A 14,637-nucleotide genomic window follows, 5' to 3' on the forward strand; every position below is an offset into this window, starting at 1 on the left:
TGGAAATTCAGTGTATCATGTAGCTGCATACTATAAAAAGTAATTAAAAATATTTAAGAAACATTTTAACATTAGCTTATTAGCTACTATTCATTCAGCTCATATTACAGTAATGTTACACTAACTGAAGACAGTAAAAAAGCTCTTGTTTCTCACTTTGGCTATGTTGTGCCAACACTTCATTTGCCTCTCCAAATAATAATTATAGATAATCTTCATTCTTTTATATTAAAAAAAAAAAAGAAGGCAGCAACAAACTAATGAAAGATTAGAAGTATTTTTGCTTGTGGGGTTTTTTTGTGACAGGAAAATCTGAAATAGTTTAAAGAATAATTCACTTCGGAGTTTATAAAGAAACAAATGTGAGGCTGAATGAAGCAAAGAAGCTGAAGGAGCTTCTCCAGAGGCCCAGCAGAGGATGATGAACAGAACGGCTTTTTCTGAAACTCGGTCACGTTATGGTAGTTTTGTTCAGTAAGGAAAGCTATTTCTCTTCTGATTGGAAACATGCTTTCTTGGCCATTGCTTCTTTAAGCTAGATAAATTCTTTAAATTAGGTAAAATTAGATAAAAATGTTGGAAATCCTTGCCCTTGTGCCGATTATAACCCGTTCTTCCTGTACAGGGTTTGCTTGTGAAGTCCACGCCTCTCTTGAGGGAGACTGAGATTTTTTTTGAAATCATTCATTAATATACAAATTTTCAGTAGTTGATAGGAGTTGCAGTTGCTGGTAGGATTCAGAAATGTAAGAGTGAACTTGAATCAGTGTAATATAAGGCTTAAAGGCAAGGGTTGCCATTTGGAAAGTGACTTAATGCTTGGGAAGGGAAGCAGGGAAGAGTGGGAGCCCTACCTGATGCGTGCCACCGGCCTTCAGGACTGCGGAGCAGGTGGGCGATGGCCTTCTGGGCCAGCTCCCTTTGTTCTTCAGTTCACTCATTGTCCTGGTTTCGGCTGGGACAGAGTTAACTCTCTTCTTAGTAGCTGGTACAGTGCTGTGTTTTGGATATAGTGTGAGAATAATGTTGATAACACGCTGATGTTTCAGTTGTTGCTAAGTAGTTCTTATCTTAAGTTAAGGATTTTTTTCAGTTTCCCATGCTCTGCCAGCAAGCACGTGTGCAAGAAGCTGGGAGGGAGCAGAGCCGGGGCAGCTGACCTGAACTAGCCAAAGGGGTATTCCATACCATGGAATGTCATGCCCAGTATATAAACAGGGGGGAGTTGGCCAGGAGGGGCGGATTGCGGCTCTGGCATCGGTCAGCGGGTGGTGAGCAATTGCATTGTGCATCACTGGTTTGTTCCCCCCCCCCCCCCCCCCCCCCCCCCCCCCCGCTTTTTTTGTTATATTCCTTTTCATTGCAATTATTATTATTATATTTCATTATTATTGTTGTTAGTATTGTATTTTACTTTAGTTATTAAACTGTTCTTATCTCAACCCATGAGTTTTACTTTCTTTCCCAGTTCTCCTCCCTGTCCCACTGGGAGCAGAGGGGGAGTGAGGGAGCGGCTGCGTGGTGCTTAGTTGCTGGCTGGGGTTACACCACGACATTCATATAGTGCTTAGGCTCAAAGAATTGAACTTGTCACATTTCAAGCTCATATTCATTGACAAATCATCAAAGTCTATGTGAAAATGTGTTTTATGCTATCTATAGATGCGTATAGCTGTTGGGAGGGGGAAGGGGTATGCTTGATTTGGCCGTAGGAAGCGGTGATGAGGAGTCCAGGTAGGACTAAAGTGTTAGCGGTATTTAAGTAGAACTGCGTGCTCTTCTGTGGTATGCTTTTTTCAGTATCTACGTGTTGAACTGAGTGGATTAAAAAAAAAATGCTTTACTAGGAATCATGTATACACTCCATATTTTTACTACTCAAATAGTTTTAAGATTGTAAGATCTTTTTTTCCTTAATAATAGCATTTTCTGCTACATAAGTAGTTCAGACAGATAATATCATGTCATCATGTTAAGTCTGCTCTGAAGTTCCTGGCTTTGCAAGATATTTTTCGTATTCATTACGACTGTTTTGGAGAGATAGATGATCATTCTTCAAGGCCAACAGTGCTGGTTTCTCAGGATGTTATTGCACTTCTTAAGGAAAACAGTCTGAAATAGTTTGCTAGTACATCTATTAGTTTGCTAGTTCATCTAAATAGTTTTATTGAGAAGTGAATGAGATTTTTTTTTTTTAATTTGGGCTAGTGTCTAAATCTAGTATTTCTTTGTGTTACAGTGCATTTGTGACTCTGTATTCCAACAAGAGGGTCTTGTATATTCTCCTCTTCATTCATGCAGCACTCTCAATGCTGGGTTGAATCTTCATCTCTCTCTGATGGGGAGCAGATGTAGCGTCACAGAGTCAGCACGGCTGTGCAATCCTGGAAGCTCGTGGCATTCTCTTCTCATCCCTTCTTCATGAACCTGACTTCTTTTGAAGCGTGTGCTAACTATGTCTGTGAAATATTGTAATGACTAGATGAGGGTTATTCTTCGACATGGGGGCTGAAGAGCTGGTTTGTCCAGTTCTTGGTCCAAAAATCTGGGTATAAGTGCCTTTGCAGGGAGATTCAGTAACTATTTGTGAACAACTTATGTACAGGAATGGAACAGTGAAAAGCCAGATTACGGTTTTAAAGAAGCTAACAACCCTGCCTTTGGAAGCATCTATCATAAATTACTTATCTTCAGAGAAAAATAAGATCTTACTAAAGCGTGCTGTGGACTACATTCACAGCCTTTTGAAGCGAAGAGGTTAGTATGGCAAAACATGTTTATTTCCTTAATATAATGTCAGAAATATCTATTAGGTTTCATTCTGATTTGTATAAATATACAAAGTTTTATTTAAATGTGTAAAAATTCACTAACATATAATTTCCCATTGTCGTTTTAGCAACATATGTTATCCTTATGGAATGCACCTTTTGAAAATTAAACTTTTCCTTAAGCTTTGTACTTCCATTTAAACAGGATGAGACTTTTCATAATCTCGTGTATCCACCTGTTTAAACAGAACACCAGGGAATGTCTACCCTTGAAATCCAGTAAAAAACTGTAAATCCATTGCATATTTTTTGACTGTTTCTTTATTCATACACTACAATAGGTTTCTGGGAATGATAGCTGTTCATTATCTTGCAAAATGAACAAGCCACACTTAGAATTTAGGTGGCGCTTTATTTCCCACTTCACACAAATAAATTATATAAATGGTCAGTGATTTAATATTTTAAAAGAGTTGGAAATCAGTAATGTGAAAAATCTGTAACATAAAAATGAGTATTGTAAAAATATAGTAGATAATTAAAAATTGGAGAGACTTGGAACTTGTCATACCACTCCCAGACAGTAATTTTCTACTGCCAATGTTTTGGTTGATTAACTGTGAATATAAATGCAAAAAATTTTGTGCATGTCATATATGAATATGGGTAATAAACTCACGTTATTCAAGATGCAAAGCTACATGAAGCAAACCAGATCATCCAAATTACATACTAAATCTTTGTTCGTCTACATTTTGGTATTCTAACATCTCTTTGTAACCTTTATTTTCAGGAAAAGTGAATTAGGAATGTTTGATATAACAATCTGTTGTGATAATAACATGTAATCTCTACAAATTAGTTACCCTGAATCCAAAAGTCAGGACCCGTATTTTGAAAACTGAAACCTAGAACACCATTTAAAATGCTCTTCTGTTATTATGTGAAATCAGTGAAGCCAAAATGTAGCTTGTTAACTTAAAAGATAAATTAAAAAAACAAACAAACAAAAGTCTCTTCTCCTGTGTCATAAGCAGGGGACAGCCAGAGGAGTTACTTGAATACTGGAGTGTTTAAACCTATAGTCAGAATAAATAGCTGACCGTTATGCATTTGACCAAACTTGCTCTCTTTCAAGAGGTATATTTAAGAAATTACTTAGAGGTTAAGAAAAAAAGTTGTGAAATATGAAATGAAAATAGAATTATACTTTCTAAATAAATTTATTTTTATAATTTATTAATCTAGGTTATATTTGTGCAACATCTGTTCAAAGTTGCATAATTTATTGTTCTGTTAATTTAGGAATGAGTAAAGAAAAATGTCAGGGCTTCATAAGGCATGTGATTCATTATGGTGATATTTCTACCATGTATATAATTTTCTTAATGGTGAAGACTTTTCTAATGGCACCTTATGATAGTCATAAAACTTTGGGGGGCAAGAAAGAATAGCTGTAATAGGCTATTCTTGTATATAATGTGGCACTTGGATTGTCATTCTTCTGCCTTGTATCTAAGAGGATCTCAAAACTTTATAAACCAAACTAGTACTCCTGTATTACAGTCTTTTTATTATCTGGGAAATAAATATTTACTGTATATAAACCTAGGTAATGATTGGTCGGGGCAATCCCAAGCACAAATACAGGCTGGGTGGAGAATGGCTTGAGAGCAGCCCTGAGGAGAAGGACTTGGGGCTGTTCGTTGATGAGAACCTCAACATGACCCAGCAGTGTGCATTTGCAGCCCAGAAAGCCAACCGTATCCTGGGCTGTATCCAAAGAAGCGTAACCAGCAGGTCGAGGGAGGTGATTCTCTCCCGCTACTCCTCTCTTGTGAGACCCCACCAGGAGCACTGCGTTCAGCTCTGGGGCCCCCAACATAAGAAGGACATGGACCTGTTGGAGCGAGTCCAGAGGAGGGCCACAAAGATGATCAGAGGGCTGGAGCACCTCCCCTCTGAAGACAGGCTGAGAGAGTTGGGGTTGTTCAGCCTGGAGAACAGAAGGCTCCAGGAAGACCTTCTAGCAGCCTTCCAGTACCTAAAGGGGGCCTACAAGAAAGGTGGAGAGGGACTTTTTACAAAGGCATGTAGTGATAGGACAAGGGGTAATGGCTTTAAACTGAAAGAGGGTAGACTTAGATCAGATGTAAGGAAGAAGTTCTTTACTGTGAGGGTGGTGAGGCACTAGAACAGGTTGCCCAGAGAGGTTGTGGATGTCCCATCCCTGGAAGTGTTCGAGGCCAGGTTGGATGGAGCTTTGAGCAACCTGGTCTAGTGGAAGGCGTCCCTGCCCATGGCAGCCGGGTTGGAACTAGTGATCTTGAAGGTCCCTTCCAACCCAAACCATTCTATGATTGCACTTTTTTAGCAAGTTGGTCAATATGAGGGAACTTGTATGTAATTCTGAAGCATGCTACTATGGTGTGTGTCTGTGTTTTATGCCTATATGGCTCTTACAATGAGTATCTCCATCTTGCTGCAATGAAATAAATTCCTGTAACTGACCACATTCTCCCAAATGATTGATACCCATTGGTACCTAGTAGCAAATAACGATGAGACAATTTTCTGTGGCTCATCTTAAATTTGGTGTTATTTATCTGTGTGCAAAGGTTAATTTTTACTGTAGTAATAAATCATCTATTTTTTAAAATCTCTCTCTGAGAAAGTAATTAATGATCTTGCCTTTTAAATACTTCTCTTAGGTAAGTTTTTTATGTGAGAAGTTTTGTAAAGGAAAAAAATGTCAAGCATCTGGATTAGGAACTGTGTAGAAACAATGTGGTCATCTTATAAATAGAGCATTTTGAACATACAACAGAGTGGTACGGTCACCAATGGACAGATAATTTTTGAAGAGTAAAACAGACTATGTACCCCATGGAAATGCTTCTTCCTCTCAGCCTCTCCTCAGTTTAGTTTACTCTTTCCAGTTGATCAGTAATTGGAGTAACTAAAAGATGAAGGCTTCTCAGATGTTTATACATTTTGTGCTTCATTTTAATGATCACCACGCTCAGTTGTCTCAGAGGCGGTGAACGATTGCGGCTGTCAGACTGTACTTGGCTGTGAGGGACACCAGTCAGATGTGTAGATTGGTTTTTCCGGTCTTCTGAGTAAAATGGTAGACTATAAAACTAATACTGGTGACAGAAATGCAAACTTACCTGGGATGAAATAGGACATGAGGGAAAGGTTTCTACTTTTCGCCTCTTTAATTTGGAGCAGAGAATGACTAAATCATTGCCGCCTACCCAACATTGGTCCCCACACTATATTCTTTGAAAATTCAGATTTTTAAAAAAATCATAAACATGAGGATTTTATCTATTTGATATTTATGTCAGTATAATTTTATGGGAAAATTATGTGTGTTCTTTAGAAAGAGAAAAATGGGCAGAGAGCAGATTTAGTTGAAAGTTCCTGCCTGTGCGTTAAGTGGCTATCCCCACCTTCTATTTGGTATTTATTTTATCCACATGCATTCACAAATACAGATACTTGTAAAAACTTCCATGTTGCATAGGAGAGGTTTTGTCACCTATAATGAGTGAACACTTTTCTGCATTTTATGAGGCTACGTGAGGGACAGCATATAAAACGAAGGAGCTGCAAGAGAGAAAAATGAACCAAGGTATGGCTGCTCCCCTGCTGAATGTTTAAAGCTGCAATGAAATTATTGAAATTATTTTTTTTCCAGTAGATTTTTCAAAAAATGCTGGGAGGGGATATGGTTCTTTCTGTTCACTACTCTAAGTTTTTGTAAATACTTCCCTAAAGTATTAAACTTACTTTAAGATTTTTTTTAAAGCTTCCTGACAGTTGACATGGAATTACACAGACGGAGTTAAGTTCTCATTTGTAGAAAGCTCTGCAACCTTGGCTTGTACAATGGTGATAACAGGCAAAGGGTACAGTTAATTTTCTCATATACCTTTGGCTGTCTTGTTTCTGAATGTTAATTTTTTTCTTATGGGACCATTTTTAGCATTTCCAAACCTATAGGCACCTTGTAATAATACCATTTTTCAAATTATGCTGCCATTGAGAATTTTCTTATTTGCATGTAGAATTTACATCAATCCAGAGACTAGAAGGAGAGAATATTCAGACAGTAGTTAACTTTTTCATTAGAAAAAGGACCATCATTTGCAAATCCAATAGCGAAATTACCATTGCAAGTCCCTCTGTCTCACTGAAAGACTGAAAGCCTTCGTTTTGCAAAGCTATAAAGCTTCCATTTTTAGCACAGAAGAGCTGCAGAGTAATGAAAAGTCTCAAAGCAGTGTGCTGAAAATTACATTTCTTAAGTTACTTTTCTGAAGTAACCCCAATAAGAGAAATATTTCAAAATCGGATTATTTTTATATGATGATATAGGTATACATATATAGATACACACTTCCAAATCTAATTTCAGGCTATTAAACCTGAAAAAATATATGTAAGTATGTATAGGTGTGTATAAACTTATGTTTTCCTGTATTTTAAAATTATTGTTGGACCAAGACTAAATACTTGAAATACTTGTCTGTGTACTCTCTACTTCTCATCTCTGGACTTATGTCAATTCTACATGCAAATAAATTCTCATATCAGGGCTCGAGTTGATTTTCAAGGTGTTTCCCACCCTTATAAGTTCTATAAATTTTTAATGTGTAGCATTACAGCATCTGGAAAGCCATTCAAAGGGGCATGCATTTGGAGTCTAGTGCTTCTAGGAGAGGCTTATATAGTATCCCAGTGTACAACTGCTGTGATTGTATTGCTCAGGTGATAGTTAAAACTATAAGGTATGTGAGCTACCTTAAGAGCTCCCACTTGGTGACCCAATGGTCCTCTGTACTAAGGCCTCTTGTTGAGAGGTCTGCCTGCATAGTTTTGGTGATCCTTTCTAACGAGTGTGAAACCAGTGTCCCCAGTTGAGCTTGTCATCTGCAATCTCAGGAGTTACCTAAACACATATGGTTGCTGTGGTCAGGTCATCTTACTAGATGATACTTGGTAATGTTCAGTATCTTAAGATATTTCAGGCAAATGGAAGAAAAGGTTTTCATTCAAGAAGCAACCCAAAGGGAGGAGGTGGTGGTGGTCTCTCTTTTACTGGACTATATGTACTGCATATGACAACTTGCTACCAGTCCTAGAGCTCCGTTGCCATTCAGTCATCTTTAACCCCGCACTGCAGCGCTGAGCGATTTGGGTACTCACTGGCATCCGTGTCTTCTGTGCCATCGTTCTTTGGTCTCCCAAAGGTCCTTTTCGAGCTTTCCTGTGTTGATGTTGCAGCTCCTCTGTCAGGATATTTGTTAGCAGTGTAGATCCAGAGTCTTTTTGAGGAGTATGGAATTCAATCCATAGAATTTGCCACACAACTTCATCCACTTTCATCTCTGACAGACGCTGGTTACCAGTTCTGGCCGGCATCTGTCACCACAAGCTATTGGCTGTCTGGAAAGACCACATATAGCTTTCCTTTCAATTGCTGGTATGTCCTGCACTCAGGAGGCTGTCAAGAATTTGATTGATCCCTTCAAAAAGTAAATTGTGAAAGGGACTATATGACCTGGTTGCTTGTAGGAGGGAGGAACAGGGCAGATGGCCCAAGAGGTCCCTCCCCTCTACAGGCTAAGATTTTGGTGCCAGTCACATTTAATCATTTTTGTAACGGAATGAGCGACAGAAAGTTTTATCCTTCAGACTCTGCAGGCAAGAAGTGTGTGTCCCTTCCAGAGGTGTTTGGCTGCAGGTGCATATCCTTCAGTGTCTTAATTCACATCAGGACTGTGTTTTTGAAGTGAATCTCCTGATTGTCCTCACTCACTGTGCTTTGACTTGGGAGCATGCCTTTTCTTTATACGAAATGAGAAGATAGGCTCTGGGAGCACACTTAAGTGTGTTGCAGCCACTGATGAAAATTTACTCCAGAAGACTAGACTAGAGCTAGTTTTATTAAGAGACCGCTCTGAAGCACAGAGTGTGAACATTAGGTCCTCGTGTCAGCAGTTTCACCATATTTTTCTTTTTCTCTTCCACCACCCTGCCTGCTAGCGTAGGTGCAAGCTTGCTGTCCTTGTCATCAGAACCAGCGACTCTTACAAATCCTTTACAATCAGTGGGACTTGTTTTTAGATCCCTCTCCTGACTTGGTGTTGGGCTCAGCATCCCAGAAATGATGCAGAAATAAAATCTCATGTCTTAGGTATGTAGTTTGAATAGTTTGGGAGGGATGGAGGGAATACATATATTCTTCTGCCTAGAGCTCATCTTAATCATAGGCAAAGCAGGTAGTTGGCTAAAGCAGCCGCCTGCCAGGAGCAGCCAAAGCAGCAGATTCCCCAGCTCCTCTCTGCTGTCTGCCTTTATTCACCTTTGTGGCAGAAACTCCACCGTGTCTGCCCCACTGGGAAACCTGGAGCTGCTTCTGGGTTTCTAAATAGTACACTACCAAACTGTCCTGTTCCAATATAATTGTGCATATGGGACTAAGTTAAGCCTAAATCAAACTAATGATCAGATGAACAAAGGCAAGCAGCAAAAAATTTAATCACTGAGGCTGGAATATTTGCCAGATTTGCTCCAAGTATCGCTTATGTCATCTCAGAGTCTAGTGCCAGAGCTGTAGCCATTACCCTCATGCTGGGGAACCGGTCCTGACTTAGATCATCAGGCTTTGCTCCAGACTTTGCCATATCAATAGAAAAATTCAACATTGAGGGTCGGTTTGGTTTTAATGTCAAATACTGATTGATTTTAAAACCATGATTTAAAAATGACAAGCAGAAAATTTGTATTTACACCATTGATTTTAATGTGTGTTGTGTAAGCCAAGCCAAACATTCAGTCTCAGTTTTGGTACAGCATTTACAGCATGTTTTAGCATGCAGTCCACTTGTAAAGCATTTATTTTAAACTCAAAGTTTCTTTGAGTTGACCAGAAGACCAAATAATCCAGTACATTGCGATGATTTATATACCTTAGTGCTTATTAATATTCTTGAATTTTATGTTTTTTGTTGTGTCAGAATATTCAATCAAAATGTGTGTCAAGCTGCATTTGACTGGACATTAGTATTCAGTTAAGAGGTGTAAAAACATTTTGAAAGAGATTTTTATTAGTTAAACAAAATTATCAGAAATGTGCTTGGTACATGTAAATATTTAGACTTACATTTTTACAACTATTCATATATTTATATAAACAAGCATGGGAGATGTAAGTTTGATCCCTTCAGGCAGAGGAAGGACTGAATCCAGTTCCCCTTTTCCTGTGTAAGCACGCTCATGTGTGTATATGTCTAAATAAACAGTCAACCTTTTATATATAAAATATAGTTCTGTTCTCCACAGTTGTAGCCCATATACTGTTCTTAAAAGCAGAATGACTTTTCTGAAAATTACAAATAAGTTTTTAAATTAAATTTAAAGTGGATTATTTCAGAAACTAATCTCTGGCAGGGTTTTGGGTTTTTTTTCTTGAATGACTTAATTAAGAGTATAATACAGCTTCCTCACACTTTCCACATAATGAGATCTCATTGTAGTGTATTTTTGCGGAGTTCAACAAGCAGCCTAATGTAATGTGTTCTGCTGCCTCCACTCCCCCCTGTAGTGCTGCTGGCTGTCCCAATACTATGGGAAGTCACCCTGCTGCCTGATGGAGGCTATGACATGATTGGGAAGCAGCGAATATTTTCACTAAGGGTTGCTCGTACTTGTTTGGGAAATAATGATGGTGTTTCCAAATAGCCAAGCAGTAGTAAGGCAGATAAAATTCTAGGTAGATGAAAGTGAAGCAATGTATGTGAAGGGAGGAGCAGGGTCCCGTGATGGGTTCTGAGCTGATTGTTACCATTCAGGGACACCACTTCTGGGTTACAAAAAATAAACCTGTAGTAGTGGCGGTTTAATTACTTGTAGCAATCAAGAAAAGTCCTAGAATATGACTTACATTATTAGAAAAGGGATAGAGAAGAAAACAGCACGTTGTTATGCTGCTGTTCTAATCTATGATGCATGTGCATCCTGAATGCCGGGTGCAGTTCTAGGTTGTCATCTCTCCCCCCTGTAAACACAGTGATGCAGCAGAACGGAAGAAGGTCCAGAGAGGTGCAGCAAAAAAGATCAGTGGAACAACTTATGTATGAGTAAAAAGTGGATAAGGACTCTTCACGTTGGAAGGGAGGGCTGTGCAATGAAACGTATAAAATAATGAACAGCATAGAGGACACAAGTGGGGAGGATTTAGGGGACAACCACTGAATCTAGGGCAGTGCAGGTTCAAAATCAACAGAAGAAACTTATTCTTCCCACAACACAGAGCTGTGAAAATGCTTGCCTCAGAATAATGTAGATGCCAAAATTTTCATGAATTCAAAAAGCAACCAGACAAATTCACAGAAAATGAGGCTATTAGGTACGAAGACAACAGGTCTCGTTTAGGAATTCTGGGAGTCAAAAAACTACTGGAAACAGGTGGAGAATTTTAGCAGAAGCATCAACATACGCCTTCCCTTTTCTTAAGTTCTTCCTTGTGTTTCTACTTCAGCTGGTAACATGGTTCTGTATATATTATTGCATGGAAGGTACTTATTAATTTCAAGTGCATGTATTAAACTGAGAGGAAAAATATGAAAAGAACATAAAGGTCTAACTTTACTAAAGATACTGGACAGCTTATCAGTGGAGAGGTGGAAGTATGGCATTTCATTCAGGAATAGTAATAAAATTAATAGTATACCCTAAAATCTAAATATAAAATACAGAATCCTAAATTATAAGGTTTCTGCTTTTGCAATATATTTTGCTTAAAATATTTTTAAGACTAGAGCAAAATAACGTATAGATGCAGATTTTCAGTTGAGCTGACAGAGAGTAAATGGTTTCCAAGAGGTGATTGTAGGCTTTCAGAGCAGAAATCCATGAACCAAGAATACACTTCACAGAGTACAGGAGTTGTTCCAGTTTGTAGAATCAAGGGTTTCTTTTCTAACAGTATTCATGAATAAGCTTTCAAATTTTTTTATTAGAACTTGGAAGAGCTTTTAGAAGTAGGATTTCTAAAAGATCAGAATCCCTCACACCTGTTCTAGATCTCCAGGCTTTTTAGTGTTGAGATACTGAGCCCACACAACTCAAATGTGTTGGTTACATGTCGAACATCTTAGAAAATTCAAGGGTGTTTGTGTTAACTCACAAATTCCTAAAAGTTTATTTTTTCAATGGAAGTAGGTAGGATTTTGGATTAAGTATGGAGAGGTATAAAAAAGACAAGTAGTAAGAATGTTGGACCAAACTCTACGTAAAAGACAGTAACCGCTGGCAAGTATTGAAGAAAAGACTGTAACAGATCAGGTTCAAAGCATCCTTCCCTCTGTGCACTTCCAGATCCTGGTATTACATATTAGAGATTACGGATTAGTTCTGTTGAAGCCTGTCCTCTTTTTAGTGCAGTTCTGTGCTGTTGCCACCTGATCTCAAATAATTCTGAGACATATTCCACCACATATTTTTTTTCTTGTTGAGATGAGTAAATTCCTATCAGAATTTGAGTGATATGAACTTGATTGGGTCATTCTTCGTGTTGGGAATGTCGTCTTTCATATCATCTAATCATTCTGAGAGCAGATCTGGATGGGGGAGCGGTGAGCGGGTACCTGCTGCCAGCTTTTTGAGACGCTTTCCTTCTATTGCCACCCAGATCACTCACCTTTTTGGGGACTCTCCTATTATAGTATGTGCTATGGAAACAGGGAGTCCTATAGTCTTTCATCTCCTCAATGGTAGTGTTTGCCTTAAATTTCCTGGGTTCATTGGTTTTAAATAAGAGAACTAAAGATTCTTTTCCCTTTAAATACTATGTTTTAATTTGACTAGACATGTATTGTGGTTTCCTAGCTGTATTCAACCAGCAAAATAATATATTTCTCTGTTTTAGTTCTTTAATTGCTAATTCCATTTGAACATATTTCTTTTTTAATTAGAATTATGCAACATCATACATCTTCTCTGCATTTAGGACTGTAAAAATCTAGAAAGCAAAGCTCATTTTCTGCAATTCATTTTGCAGTCATTTACTCTTAGAGCAATGAAAGCTTCAACTACAGATACTCATTTATTCTTTAAGAATCAGGATACTGTAGCAAGAAAGTGATCAACAGGAAAAGAAGTAATGATGGTTCACAAGATGTATTTTTCATGTATTGTTTTTTTAATGCATATTTCATCTTTATTTCAGAAGATATATAGTAATGATATAAGAAAATATTTTTATTGAATATTTAGTCTTCAGTGTCATTTGTAATACATACGTTGAAAATGGGGCCGCCTTTTCTATTCATCTGTGAAAGTAAAGCTGCAATTAATAATGAAACTGTTTAATATAATAATGTACATTTTTATGCTAAGGTTACATGCTATACAGTGGACAGAATAGGCCCTTATGTCTGTTATACATCGTATGCGCTCGTCTGGTGACCTGTTTTCAGAGGCTTACAGCCATGGTTCGTGATCTGAGTCAGACTTAGCTTTTACAGTTGAAGATAAGATTCCCTTCAGTGGTCTCCTGCTTCTCCCCTGCTGCTCATGGCCGCCCCTGGAGCCGTGGTGGCCGAGGGTGGCGTAACCTCTCTAGCTGTCCTTGCTTTTCACGGAGCAGTGTCTCATCGTGGAGACATTGATTGCTGTTTGCGCCAGTTTTCTGTGATCCAGGCTGAATTATTTTGTTTAGGTAGTCACTACTTTTAAATGACATTAACTGAAAGTAAATATTACTGAAGGTTGAAGTATTTGTAGTTACTTCATTGGAAAGCTGTAACTGTTCTTCTAAGCAAGACTTTACATGTGTTCTTTATTTTCTGCATGGAATATTTGGCCAAATTAGAAGCCCCTTGAAGTCATCATTTGTGTATATTCAATTGAATTTCTTTCAGAGGTCGTAAGCAGTAGTCTCTACATATTGCTTTTGTATTGAGTATATTTCAGTCTCTATCCAAAAAGGTTTAATTAAATTTATTCCTCCCAACTTCAGCAGTTACTGTGGTGCCAGGCATCAAGTGAGGCTCGTGAGCTTGTTGTCCTCTTCTTTCAGTGGTGGCTGTTCTGAGGAAACATCAAGGACGAGAGGAGAAAACACCCAAAATGATGTGCAGATAGGGAAGGTCTAAATTTGGCTCTAGGATTGAACTGGAGAAGGGAGAGGGGGAGGACCGTTACCCCTGGAGTTGGATGCAACGTTTCTTTAATGTCTTCAAAGAGCTGTGAAACGTGTAGCCAAAACGTGTCTGGAGCAAATGAAGATAGCAGCCTGCTACTACCACCCCTTAGTCTCGTAGGGCACTAGGAGCAGATCTGCATTGCTAAAGCTAAGCTATGCAGGTATCAGTATGGTACTATGTAATGGGATTTTAATTTTAATTAGCTAAAAATACAGTAAATTACAGGATTTGATTGTCTTTTAACCATCGTTTCTATTAAAGAATATTAATACATTCTTTGAAATCAAACACCTGACTTTGAAAGTCAAGCATTCAAAAAAAGTTGGAAAATGTCAGAATGAAGGTTGTTCAAACTGTTTTAATTTGTCCCTTGCATGTACGCGTAACGATAAGATCTTTAATTATGTGATCACATAATTTTTTCACAGGAGGAATGGTGCCCAGAGAACGAATCAGGGGTGTTTATTAAAGGAAGCTGTTGCCTCCAGAACCCTTGCCTTAATTGCTGGAAAGCATAGTAATTTAAGTAGAGGGCTGCAGGACTCAAAAGCGTGCTCTCTAAGGCATTTGAAAGCTCCACTGAAAGGCTGGCTTTTATTCTCTCTCTTTCAAGGAGTTTTTATGTGATTCTGGAAGGTCACTTA

At 38.3% G+C, this 14,637-nt stretch overlaps 1 protein-coding gene across 5 annotated transcripts in view; it reads left to right on the plus strand.

Annotated features, from left to right (window-relative positions):
- The window catches only part of ZEB1 (zinc finger E-box binding homeobox 1), a 125,006-nt gene that overhangs the window by 82,612 nt on the left and 27,757 nt on the right, over window positions 1–14,637 (plus strand). Inside the window, exon 2 of one of the 5 annotated variants that reach the window (XM_050915916.1) lies at window positions 828–841. The exons of the other annotated variants lie outside the window; for them this stretch is intronic. Within the exon in view, the coding sequence (XP_050771873.1) occupies window positions 828–841 (14 nt within the window). The remainder of the gene's footprint in view (window positions 1–827; window positions 842–14,637) is intronic. 5 annotated transcript variants of the gene reach the window in all.

The sequence above is a fragment of the Gymnogyps californianus genome, chromosome 2 (genome assembly GCF_018139145.2).
Source record: "Gymnogyps californianus isolate 813 chromosome 2, ASM1813914v2, whole genome shotgun sequence".
Lineage (NCBI taxonomy): Eukaryota > Metazoa > Chordata > Aves > Accipitriformes > Cathartidae > Gymnogyps > Gymnogyps californianus.